The 14,413-nt window shown below is 33.8% G+C and overlaps 1 protein-coding gene across 1 annotated transcript; it reads left to right on the top strand.

The window, feature by feature from the left end:
* Window positions 1-13,038: 13,038 nt before the first annotated feature.
* Window positions 13,039-13,764, top strand: LOC143589399 (uncharacterized). Its single transcript, XM_077070168.1, has one exon. It carries the CDS (start codon window positions 13,039-13,041, stop codon window positions 13,762-13,764), a length of 726 nt encoding a protein of 241 aa, XP_076926283.1.
* Window positions 13,765-14,413: the final 649 nt, after the last annotated feature.

Here is a 14,413-nt window from a genome sequence, read left to right as displayed (position 1 = left end):
CGAAGCACTAACCACAACAACCCCGAGCATCAAAAAAATAATTTTCCCACAGCCCTTAGACTCCCCTAGGGTCATGCAAACTGATTCGGTTGGTCATCCAACTGATTAACGCATCAAACTCAACAATTCTAGACAACCGAACATAACAATCAAACTACAACTAGTTGATCAACTTAACGAACACCTAAGAACATGATCTTTGAGTATGATATACGGGACATACCTAGGAAAATTGTAGTGGTAAAACTCACTTCAAACAGCCCCGATAAGAACACAATTGAACATCCACCGGTTAAGCCTAAAACGAACTTATCGATCAATAACGAGTAAAACGTGTAGATTTTAGCATGCGAAGATGCATTTAATTACATAGGATAACCTTTGAAATAAATTATTAAATTTTTACCAGACTTTAATAAATGTCTTAGGTTTATAAAAATATTTTTATTATATTTTTATATTGGACACAAAAATCATAAAAATTTCTCCAACACAGAAAGGTATGTGCAGCTATTTCAGCGCGCAACAAAATGGTTTTATTTTTATAAAATTCATTACTGAACCAAATTAAACGATTCCAATTGGGTTTGGTTCCTAACTCAAAATAATAACTTCTAAAAGTGAAACCAAATAATTTGGACCTGTCGAAAAAAGGTTATGACATCGGGAAGACAGACCAGAATCCGTCATCTCGCATCAGCTTTGACACTCGATTTTATAAATTCATAAAAACCATTCAAATCTCGTCCAAAAATTACGTATTATACCTTTATGGAAACTAGACTCAAAGTAGAACATCATGGAATCAAGAATCGATCAAAAACAGTGGATTAACATCGCATTACAGACCCTACAATAAACGTATGCTAATCTGTCAGCAAGCTGTTATCATCAAAACTCAATCTTAACGACCAATAAACGCGTTAATATGATCCATTAAGGTGTAAAAGACATGGGGAATCATAAAACCGACCTTGAATTGAAGTTTTCACAGCGGAAACATGGCGGGGCAGAAGAAAAACGAGTAGGGGGGGCTTAGCTGCGATCGGCTGCACCTAGGGTTATGAGTTAGGGTTTTTCATTCTTTTATGATATAAAATAAGAAGTTTCATTCTAGCCCCTCAAGTATAAAGTGTGTAGCAACTTGGGTGGAAAGTTACATAATTTTAACGTACCCGGATGACGTAAAAGCCTCCGAGGAAAGTCGGTTAAATCCCGAGAGATGTACATACTTTACATGCTTTAAATCATTTATCTGAAATTAACGGGCGTTACAATAATTATCCAAGTCCTCGCATAGAAATCATAATACGTACAATTGTGTGTCATGATCTAGAACCGTAAGTAGTTTGAGTAACGGTACAAATGTTGAAATGATAAGGACACGATGGATACGCCGCTGGTACATCCTATATATAAGTGCCCTTATCGGATTGTCATTTGGAGCGTTGCTTCGATTATTGGAAGTTCTATGTTATGATATTTTCCTTAAAAAGATTAATTATTTTCAAAACGATTATGTTATAGTTCTCTTAAATTTCGGGACGAAATTCCCTAAAGCAGGGGAGACTGTAACATCTCAGATTTTTTGAACTTGTATTTGTTTACACATAACCCGACTCGGGAACATTTTCGGATCTTTATTAGTAATCAAAGTAAAAAATTTTAAGTAATTAAGATTTACATTTTCATGTTATATCCTTTACATTTTCCATAATGTCCATTTCTTGTTTTAATCATATAATATTTAATATTTAGCCTTTTTAGGAAATTCAGGGATGTTAGGTTGTATTTTTGGTTTATGCTTGTAGTTTTTGGTTCTAGTTTTGGGCTGATTTGGGCTTTGATTGTAAACCGAGATCTGTTGATCTTGGTGGGCTATTGGGTAGTGTTGGGCTTATTTAGCTAAATATATATAGAACATATGTTAACAGTGTAGGATTGTTCGTCCATTGTATTTTCAACCGTGTAAGTGATTAAGGGCTTAAGCACCTGACGTATAATATACGTGTGTTTTGAAGCAGCTTTATTGTGTTTATTGTGTTCTCCTATTGGTTTTACGTGAGGTATTGTGCATTGCATAGAATCGGCTTGAGATTAGTTTCCGCATAATCCTCAAGCATACTGATATCACATTGAAAGATCCGTCGTGTGACTTACAAAGGACCAAAATTGTCAAAAAAATGAAACTCTCCTCTTCCCACTCCCCGAGCGCCTTGCGGCCAAGCAGCCCTATGGCCGCCGCACGCTGCCACCACTTGTCTGTGCAGAATCGTTTTGTTTAATATGTTTCCTAGTTCGTTTTTGGCCCGGAATCGCTTATTTTAGGACTAAATCGAGTGTTTTAAGCCACAAGAAAACTAATATAGCCTAGATACATGTCCACATTCATTACCCCTTGCCCAAGAACGAATTTAACTGCTTGTAATGTTGATTTGATCATTAAAACTCGATTCGGTTTTTTAAACGAGTAAATTAACTTAATATAGTTCGTTTTTGTGTATTATCTATAAACAAAGCTTATTTCTTCTGCCACAAACTTTCCTAAACCCTAAATATCATTCCCCAGACGTTACCTACTCTAACCATCATTATCTTCTTCGGTTTTGCCATATTGTTTGAAGATACAAGCTTAATCGGTTGACTTTGCTTATACAACGATCATTGACTCCACTTTACGGTTGATTCCTTTCAGTTTCCGGGTAAGTTTTAAACTGTAAAATTGTTCATACTTATTCCCTAGTCAATAATCTTCAATCAATTTCCATGGTTGAAGGGTGTTGACTGGTCAGTTCGTTTAAAACCCGTTAAAGGGCAAAATAGTCAGCAAGTTTGACTATCCGTTTTCTCATACTTCTGGTCAGAACCAATGTTCGGTCCAGAAGACTTTTGTTCTCGTAACAAAATTTTAAGGCTATTGACCAAAACTTGACTTCCGACTCGCTGTTCGGATTCTGGTCAGTACCGACTCGCTTAAATCTTTAATTTAACATAACCGGAGTTCTAAACATCTATTTGGAATGATTCTAGCGGCATCGAGTTCGTTTTTACTCATATCTTAAATTCTAAAAGTTTCAGGTTCAGTTAGTTTGTTTCATTCGACGCGTTAGTGGACGACTCGCTTAATTATTAACTCGTTTATTTATTCACTTGCCTTCTATTAAAGGGGGGTTTTATCATTCCCCTATTTTACTAAGTTTTCACAAGTTTTGGGGACATATGCGTACATATTCGTATTTCGTATTATTTATATATTTCAAAAATAGCAAACGTGTAATTGTGTGTGATAGATCAAACATACTTGTTACGTGCTTACTTGTTTATGTGCGCATTCGTATTTCGAATAGGTCTAACATATTCTCATTTGTAGTATGATCATCCTATTGACCCACGCCCGATTCTCTTGGAAACGGTCTTATTACTTGCTCATGGTTGATTTACCAACGCCCGATTCGCTTGGCAATGGTTAATTGACAACTTATTTGTTCATGGTTTGATTTCATTACCGCAATTATTACGTTTTGCTTATTTCTTTTATTTATTATATTAATATTATATCATTGCAAAACCTGGTGATAATCTCACTCAACATGTGTTGCTGACAAACTCTATTTCTACGCATATGCAGGTTGCCTTTGAATTGAAGTTTGACGTGAAATAGACATCTAGTAAAGACCATAGGGAATTTAGTGAAGATTATATTCTATTTGATTGGATTACCTGTTTTAAAATATATATTTGTGTTTTGAATATTTGTGCACTGTATTTGTAAATAATCAACTTAATAGATATTGTCACATTTTATTTATGATAATATCTTCGAGCTGTGAACAATTGGCTCACGCCCCGGTATTTCTACCTTAGGTTTTGGGTGTGACATTAACGGTCGTTATTATACGATATTATTATGGCATAGTGGTCGACGTTATAGTCTATGGTGGTTACAAGAATTAATTGGGTTTTTATGTGGGTTTGACGGGGTTTGAATGTCGCCGGAGGTGGCCGGAGGGGTTGGCCGGAAAAGCATCGGAAAAACGTGTAAGGGAGTGGGCGGCTGGGTTGGGAATTTTTAATAATATAATTTAAATGCCTCTTTCACTTTAACCCCTCAAGTTTCAAGGTTTCTTTAAAACAAGGTTTATAATGTAAAATATTCTAATAAAATAGTAAATAGAATTTAATTAGCATATTGGACCTCGTATTTTGAAATGTTTTAATAGTTCTTCAGAAGTTAGAATTCTTGGATATTTTTATGTTGCACCCATTTAGTTTGTAACTCAATTAAATTTAATAAAACTTTACACAAAAACGTTAATCCCGGAAATTTCATTTATTGAACCAAATGAATAAAAAACGAACGACGATAATCGTAAATTATCGGGAATATTATATAAATGAACCAACTAGAATACATTGAAAGATGAAATGAGTCATTTTAACGATTACAACTACGAATTCAAAGAGTAATTAGCGAATGCCACATAAATGCATAAAACGAACATGATATATATATTAACAAAATCCGAAAGTTTAAACTGGGTTGGGTTTTCGGGTTTTAAAAAGTAATGAATGTTACAGGATTCACAAGTTTTAGAAATTTCGTCCCTAAATTAAAATAAAAATAAAATTTAAAAGAAAACATCTAATACAAGGAGTTGTTAAAAGTTTTTTTTTCAATTTTATATATACATGATTAAATAAAAACAATAACGTCGATCTTTGAATGGCCCGAAAGACGCCACAAATGGGAATATGGCAATGACACTTATATATAGGATGTACCAGTGGCGTATCCACCGTGCCTTTATCATACTGCATTTGTCCCGTCTTTCAAAATCATTCCCAGGTTTCGAGCTATTGCACACGACGTACTTATTATGTCTTTCATGCGATGACTTGGATAATTATGTGTCGAACCATAATTACCTTTATCGTTGGATGGTCCACATAATCTGTCCCATTGTATGGGTTTTAATATATAAACAATAAATACAATGAACCATAATTAACTTTTCATGTGAAAACTTTGGAAAATCAAGATCAATGAACCATAGAAATCAAAATTGACAAAATATATATCTAATCCTTAAGGTCAATGATAAACTAAATTATTAAATCAAGATTAACGAAATCGTTGAAGTTTAAACAAAATAAACGATGTAATTGAAGCTTTAAACGAAGTAGGCAAAGTTCTAGTGTAATAAGAGTGATAAATGACAACTTAAGATCATTAACATCAATATAATTAAACGAAACATCGGATTCGAGAATGACAGAATGAATAACTGTGGCATTGAGTCAACTAATACAAGCACGAAGGTCGGTAAAGCATTGGGTCCGAGAATAAGGTAGATAAACGAAACTTTAATAATAGAATCGAGTTAGTTCTTGGAGTCAATAATGACTCGCTAAACAAATAAAAAATTTCAATAACGAAAACATCAACGCGAATAAGGGAAATATTTGAGATTAATAATAACAAAGTAAATAATTGCAACTTCGAGATCAAAGTAAAACATTGGTCTCAAATTGATAAAACATTCGAGAGCAAAAAAATAAAAACTTCAAGATCGAATTAAGACATTGGTCTCAAATTGGTAAAACATTGAGATCATGAATAACAAGATGATTCGAATAAAAAATTAAGCTGAAATAGAACAGAATAACCCAAACAATTCGTGTAACAATAATAAACTCAACATGTGTATAAACACGCTCATAGTCCCAACTTCCACTAAACGATTACGTTTATGGGAAATCGATTATAGACCACAAGATTGAAATAACAAGGTAAACTGATTCAAAACGCACTATGCATGAAAATATTAACTTTGTAAACAATCTTCGAAAGAAATTGATACATAAAATTATTTCGATGATGTCCAAACGGTATAATATATATATATATATATATATATATATATATATATATATATATATATATATGAAGAAAGAAAGAAAAACAAAAGATAGCTTGCGATGCTTGTCTTCTCTAGGATGAGTTGTGGTATGAACGTTGTTACAGGAGCATTGATATGATTTGTTAATCCAACTCTTTGGCATTGAAAAATAAGATAAAAGAATGACGGTTTATATTTGTTTAAGTTTGGAAAATAGATTGTAGATGTAACGTTTTATATCTCAAGAAAAAAATAATATAATACTAATTTGCAAAGAAATCTTTAGTAAGTGCTAAAGTTTGCGAAACTTTATAAAACCTTTTAATGTAAAATATTTTTTTGTTGGGCGGTGCCCTATGAAAATATTATTGAGGATTGTCAAGTAGAATGACTCGTTGAAAATAAAACTTTTATAGTGATAGTAAAATAGCCTCACGGGCTTATAACTTGTTTGAAGTAAAATATTTTACTTATATTTTATTTTAAAGATCTTTTTGGAATAATAATAACAATATTAATAAGAAAATTGACAATAATGGCAATAATAATATTACTAATAATATTGTTAATAATAATAGTAATGATAATAATATTGATAATAGCTCAATTTGATTAAAATGAGATTGATTTTAGAAAAATATCTTGATTATACTTCGTATAACGAAATATTTTTGTGAATATATATATATATACATTTGTTAATTGACTATTTAAAATAATCGAATTTTAAAATTTTATGTAAAAGGTGTTTATAAGAGAAATAAACTTGGAAAAGCATGCAAGGAAAATTTATTTATTAAAAATTTAAGCATAGTTGACTAGTTTGAAAAGATTAATCATTGATGCCAAAAACGAATAAATTGTGAAGACGACAAGTGATGAAGGGTAAGTTATCGCATAGCGGAAATGAGTTAGGTTTTTTTTTCAGCTCCTTGTGCGTGTGCTCGAGTTTCTAAAATAGTAGCAGGCTTGAAGTACGAGTATAAGGTAAGCCAGAAGGTTTTGTATGAATTGTTCGGTAACATCTCGTGGGATTAAATGTGTAGTGTTAAGTATGTATAGTTTCGTGGCACGGGTTGATGAGGTGGTCGGAATTATCACAATTTGGAGCATTTCGACATTTCGGGAACGGAGTGGTGGAATCGTACGTGTTACTCAAAGGGTGGGTTCTCGTGTAAATATCTTTGTTGGTTAGGTTTCAGTATCCAAGAGTTATGTTGGTTTGGATTCAATTAGGCATAGCTTTGGGGTTTGAATATATTGTTGTGGTTAGTGATGAATCTTGGGTTATCCCGGTCGAGGTCACGATAGTTTATTACTTGATGATCGGGGTTGTCGTTTTGTGGGTTGAGTTTCGAGGGCAACGTCAAGGAAAACGAGAAGACATGCTACGAGGTGTCAAGAATTCACGTGACACAGAACATAAATATGAAATTCAGATTAACAATCAACAAATATATTACAAGAGAGATTCCAAAAATTTGGAATCCATCTATATAAACTATGGAAATAAATAAAGAAAATACAATCGCGTGAAACAAAATTTGAAATCATAATTGAAATGCTCATGATTCAACACGAGTTTTCGCATTTCAATATAATCTTGTAAATCCTTGAATAAACGTATGGAAAATATATCAAATTTTGAAATAAAAAAATGGGTTTCATACAAACTTAATATAACTAGTGAAATCAAATTGAAAATCGAGTGTTCATATGTATAAAATAATGTCAACTAACTAAATAGTTGGTCGGTGGTGGTGTGGGGTGTAACACCCCGGCTAAATAAAAAACGCCCCAGTGTGACGTATAGATTGTTCAAAACACATGTAACACTCTTATGTGACAATATTATAATCAATTCATTACAAGCCAAGTACACAAGTTTGCAATAATGAATACAAGGAAATATAAATACAATAAACATTTTGTCAATTGGTTTATATAACCTAAGTCTAGTATCTTCACCATGTGTCATCTTCTACTAACAGAACACGTAGCATATGTACAAAATAATGCCAACTAACTAAATAAGTGGTGAGTTCTCACAATTTGATATAAATACATGACAATTGTATAATTCATGAACAAGTGATAAACGAGCAAGTATGGTCCTTTCCAGTTGGTATTAACCAACGTACTCGGATAATCGCGTAGGTAAGGTCCTTTCCAGTTGGTAACAATCAACGTACTCGGATAATGAGGCCCCCATGTATAGTTTGTAAACGAAATCGTAAACATTTTGAATTTGTAAGATACATATGCTACCCCGAAAAGTAATAAAAGGTAAAAAGGGGTGTGAGAAACTCACCTCGAAATCGGAGATAAACTTGAAATATAAACCGAAATCACAATAACGAAATCGAAGCAACCAAAATTCCCGAACTATAATTAAAAACAAAACAAAATCTAACTAACGGGATTATAAACGTTAAATACTTTGGTTAAAGGCATTTCGTATTGTTTTAATATTATTTTAAGGCATTTTATGTTATAATAGTATATTTAAACTTTAATGGAATTACCAAGAACCATTTTAATATTATTTGATTAAATTACAAAGCACGGATTTTATCGATATAATTTTTTCTCGAAATCATCAAGTTAGCGTTTTATAAAGTTAACGTAATTGAAGTATAAAATGATATTAACATTTATATTACTTAAATATTATTTAATCAGTAACTTAACACAAATATGAAAATTATAACACTTTTGGAACATCGAGTTTAATGGTTAAATTTTATCTCGAAACAACTTATTTTAGTGTATTAAGAATATGTTAACGAAAAGATGAATAATATAATATTATATTAACGGATTTCATGAAAATTTGTCGGATAAGAAAAGTAGGGTTTTTAGATAAAAGTTGGTAAAATTTAGTTTGTAATTAATTTTAATTGACATAAAATAGTTTTATTTAATTTAAAATAATTTTTAGCAATTAAATTTGATGTTATAATAAAGAAGAAAAAAAAACTAATAAAATCAATGCCATGACCCCGGTTCGAACCTGGGCATCTAGCTTGTGTTTAAAAGTTGTAACCAGGTGGACCGGATAGCTTAGTTGGTAAGATATCAAAACAGAAACTTAAATATAATAACATAAGTTCATCATCATTCATTAAAAACCTTAAATTCAATTCTCTAAATCTGTTCTATTTTTGCCCAAACTAGATTAGGGCTTTTATTAAACAAATAAAAACGATCATAATGCATATTCAAATTACCTTTAAATGTTATGAATTGAGGATGAACCATGGTTCGCCGGAAAACAGGTTTTAACGTAAAATTTCAAAGATCAAAAGTGTATATCAGATTGATTCGTTGATGTGAATGACATTAGTTGATTGTGTATAGGCTATATATAATTATAATTAGAACCTTGGACTGTAAATGATCGTAATTGCGTTTAATTAAAAAATCCCACCGTTCACGGGTTTAATTCACCCATTAACGGTCGTTATTATACGATATTATTGTGGATTAGTGGTCGACGTTATAGTCTAAGGTGGTTACGAGAATTAATGGGTTTTTATGTGGGTTTGACGGGGTTTGAATGTCGCCGGAGGTGGTTGGAGTGGCTGGCCGGAGAAGCACCTGAATTCCAAGGATTTGATTGGAATTAATTTCAAATAATAATTCCTTCCATATCCAACTGAACATGTTATGTGATAGGATTTAAATTCCTGTTATCTAAATTCCTACGAATTCCATGAAACAAACGCACCACATTTCAGTAAATTTGAGGGTTTACAGTACATCTCATGTAGAGGCGACTCAACATATTCGGAGGCCTAAAATTAACTAAAATTTTGAGGCTTTTTTATTTTTATTTTTATCTTTTATGCGTATAGCTATATAGCGTAATTATAAATTATGGAATATTGATGATATGCAGTGATAATGGATACGTGTGCTAACTTCTGGCTCATCACTGATTGTCTAATTCTAAAAAAAAAATCACTTTTAAAAACCCTAAATACAAACCTTAATTTTAAATTGAGGCCCTATAAAACTGAAGCTAAAGCCTTCACTTTATTTGACTTACCCAAAAGACGGGACTGATCTTCCATCACAACTTCCAGCCATTCCACTAGCTTTTGTTTTCCAATCGAATAGCAATCTTCATCATCCTCTTCCATCGCTCATATTAGGTTAGATGGTAGACCCAAATACAGAATGAGTTCTCATTAACACTCCGTTTTATTAATGGTTGTTTAAAGATTTCAACAAAACAAACGAATCATTTCGTTGAAGGGATACAACGTACGTTTCATCAATCCTGCATCACTTTTTTCTATTTTGTATAACTCACTGATTTACTGCTGCTAAATTAGGTTAATTTTATTGATTTATATGGATTTTATTAATATCTACCTACACTCAATTTGGTGATAGTTGCATGATAATGGTTTTATGTTTGGTTGTAGGTTTTGTATACTTCTTATTCTAACTTGTGATTCATGAACCTAAACTTCCATATTTTCTCAAACTGACCAATTTTTGGGTGGCGGTTTTATCAGGTTGGGTTGTGGTTTATGGCAATGGGTAGAAAAGTTAAAAGGTGAAACTGTCATCGCCGCAACCAAAGTTACAACTGAAACCATATCTAAAGGTAGAAAATAGATGGTTCGGGTGGGTTTTGGTAACGGGTCAACACGGGTTTAAATGTTATTGATTTCATTAAGCTCTTGTTATACCAAAGAGTTTTTTTTTTCAATTTTCATTTCTTATTTTTTGAAACAAAAGGTTCAACTCGTCTCATCATATTTATAACATTATTAATAAACGAAAAACATAAACTAATAATAAATAATCGGTTCATAATAGTTGGAATGATAACAGCCGATTATGGCCAGAGTCTGATAACTTTAGTTGCTAATAAGTAGCCTATTATACATATAAATATATATAATTCAAAACTAAAAGTTTATTTGGATTTTTTGGGTTGACCTGAAACTTATAAATCAAACCCAAGAACCAACTCGAATTACTTCAGTTGGGGTTCAGGTTAGTTCGGGTAAGGGTTTTCTCAGGTTGAGTTTCGGGTAAAAGTGACAGCCCTACATTTTATATATGATTTCAAATTCAAAATACTCGTTAAACCGAACTGATTAATCTAGAAATCGAAAAAATAAGTATTAGATAGTAAACTTTCCCAAAAATTAATTAGAGATCACTTTTATAAAACGATAATAAAACAAAATAGTAAATAGTTAAAATTGTAAATGAAAAATAATATAAAGATGTGATGAGAAATGAGATGTGACATGTTTAAGAAAAATAGAAAAAATAAAAGATAAATTCAAAGGAGAATGATTGTTCAATTAAAATCTACAAGAAAATTTTCTATGTATCATTCTAAAGAAACCCTAGCCGTCATGGGTGACCGGAGGAAACCTCCTTCGGTGGAGTTTCAGCGGAGGATCACCAAGATTTTTATCTCTAATCTACAGGAACGCTGCAGCGGGAATGACTTGGCCGGGGTGCTACGGGATTACGGAACCATATATGATATTTACATAGCAAAGAAAAGAGATCAGGGAGGCAACAAATTTGGTTTTGTGTCGTTCCTAGATGTCAAGGACATAGCGGAGTTGGTTAGATTGACGTCAAAGATTCGATTGGGAGATTATAAGTTGGCAACCAACGTGGCGAGATACGTTCTTGAAGATGGAGAAATAATTGATTGAAATCCGAAGAAACCATCTGTGGAGAAACCATCCAAGACAAGTGGTTACGAGGAATAAAATTTGAAGTTTGTTAGGAAAGGAGTTCTCTCATATCAGGAGGCGCTAACCGGAGAGGGGAACAAGGAAACTGTGAAAAAAAAGACGGTGGTCCTGGCCGATAGTTCGAACGTATTCGAGGCTCTTCATGTCAGGACCTTAACGGTTAGAGTCGGATCTTTTGAAGTTTTTCGAAACTTTAAGTCGGTTCTGAATGAGATGGGTCTAGCTAGCGGGGTATCACGGTATTTGGGAGGTATGTGTTTCTTGATTTCCTTCAAATCAAATGAACAAGCTATAACGGCTCATGATGAGATGCTTGGAAGGCACAACTATTTCACATCCGTGGAGATATGGGATGGTCAGGAATTAGCCTTTGAACGAATTGCTTGGATCAAAATCCAAGGGATGCCTTTACAAGCCTTGTCGAATGATACAATTCATGAGGTGGCTGAGATATTTGGTGAAGTATGTTATAAAGCTCAGTTCAAATTTGAAGATGCAGATGTCTCGTATTATTATGTCTGGATAGTGGTGACTGATGGTAGACGAGTGCAGGGCGAGGTCTCGGTGGTGTGGAGAGACAAGATGTTTTCGGTATGGGTTTCGGAAATTTTAGGCGAATGGAATACCGAATTTTTGTATGCAGACGATAAGATACCAAAGAATTATCATGCAGAGGAGGAACCGGTTGTAATGGAGGAGCCGTAGGAAGTGAATAGAAGTCTGATTTCTAACGTCGCCAGTAACGGAGATAACTCACCGGTGATAATTATGGAGGATGATAATGATTGCGGGAATCTTGGGAATGCTAAGGGCCGGTCTCCAAAAAATATGGATTCTTTCCATTATCAAGAAGTTACACCTTCTTTAAATAATGTGGGTAATGCGGAAAGTGGTAAAAACAACAAAAGGAAGAAAACAAAAAACGTTACAGTATCGGGTCAGTGTAATAGTTCCAACGTCAGGCCCATTAAGGAGAAACGTGTGGGCTTTGCTACAGATGATCCTTTTGGCCTTGAGCCTTTTATTTTGGGCTCTAATATAACAATTAAGAGGGGTGGAAATGAAGTGGACAAACAGAATGTAGATTTTAAAGATCTTGAGTCTGCTGATTTGGGAATAGGCGCTGAGTCAGAGGGTGTAGAATGATAATGAAAGGATGCTTAACTTAAAAGATTGCCCAGTTAGGAATCCTGATAACACGGTTACATTGGAAGAAGATCAATTCGGTGATATTGTCACACAAGATATTACTGAAGAAGTCGGTGTGATGAAAGCTGTTGTTGGTCTTTCGAGGTTTCGACTACTATATTGTTAGGTGAGATTCTTGGGGCTCGGCTTACAAATTTTAACGGTTTGGTGGAAGAATCAATTGTTCAAGAAGGTTTACAAATAGGTAAGATATGAATATGTTGTCTATAAACATCCGTGGGATTGGAGTTGTTGGGAAATTGGGTTGGATCAAGAGTTTAAAAGAGAATTTTGGGGTGTCTTTTTTGGGTTTGCAAGAGTCGATGTGTGTGAACACGCATATGTCCGTGTTAGATAAGGGTTTTGAAGCTGATTGGGTTTACTCTAACGGGCGGTCGGGGGGTATTGTTAAGATGTGGGATCCTAAAGTTTTTCAAAAGGAGAACTCGATTATCAGTGACAATTTTTTGGTGACCACGGGTTTCTTGGTGGATGGGAATATCAAGCTTAGTGTTGTAAATGTCTATGCCCCACAACTTAATAATGAAAAAAAAGAGGCATGGCAGAAAATTCTTCATGTTATTCAGAATAGTTCAGGTTGGTGGGCTGTTTTTGGCGACTTTAACTCTGTGAGATGTAGGGAGGAAAGAAAGAATACTAATTTTGATGAGGCATGCGCGAAGGATTTTAATGATTTCATTAATGAAGCGGGTCTTAAAGAGTTTAATATGAAAGGTTCTAAGTACACTTTTATGGTTAATAGAAGGGGTAGTTTTAAATTCAACAAGATTGATAGGATGTCGGTTTGTTCTAATGTCGTAGATAAATGGCCAAATGCTTGTTTGAGGGCACTTCCAATGAATCTTTCAGATCATTCTCCCTTGGTGTTATCGTTGATTGATACTAATTTTGGTCCTAAACCCCTTTCGTTGGTTTAATTCTTGGCTTGATAGGGAAGGGTGTGAGGACTTGGTTGCTAAAGTTTTGGAGGATTATGTGTTTTCTGGACCTTCATATATGGTTTTATTAAAGAAGCTCAAGAAACTTCGTGACATTCTCAAGAAGTGGATAAAGGATACTAAAGTTAAAGAAGGTGAAGAATTGGCTAATCTGAAAACGGAAAGTGTAGGTTCCCAGCCGGATCTACACGGAATATCTCGTTCTACGTAGATGCGGAATCCCTACGTAAGACGATACGAGCGTAGAAGACGATACACGTTAACACAATCAAACACACGTTACAATAAACAAAGACACGTTGTATTGCAACTGGAAACACGTGATTCACTGATCACCGATTACAAAAACTCTGAACAACTCATAAACTGATTTATCTAAATCAGCCGTAACCTAGCCGTATATAACAGACGACAACTTCGCCTAACATATTTAGGCGAAGTTGTCACTAACTTCGCTTGTTCCACAAGTTCGCCTATATAAGCGAACTTGTGAGCTAACTTCGCTTAATACAAAATACAAATCCAAGTAACTCGATTACAGACACTAGACACTGAACTACTGATATCATGTACCAACAGACTCCCCCTTGGCAATAGCTTCATATCTCTATCTTCAAACACGTGTCTT

The sequence above is a fragment of the Bidens hawaiensis genome, unplaced genomic scaffold (assembly GCF_021521415.1).
Source record: "Bidens hawaiensis isolate Kalapana, Puna unplaced genomic scaffold, B.hawaiensis_p1.1 tig00037543_1, whole genome shotgun sequence".
NCBI lineage: Eukaryota > Viridiplantae > Streptophyta > Magnoliopsida > Asterales > Asteraceae > Bidens > Bidens hawaiensis.
This window is presented reverse-complemented; position numbering and strand designations above follow the sequence as displayed.

What these genes read in the sequence shown, in the direction of transcription:
- LOC143589399 (XM_077070168.1), top strand. Translation starts at nt 13,039, where the DNA reads ATGAATATGTTGTCTATAAACATCCGTGGGATTGGAGTTGTTGGGAAA.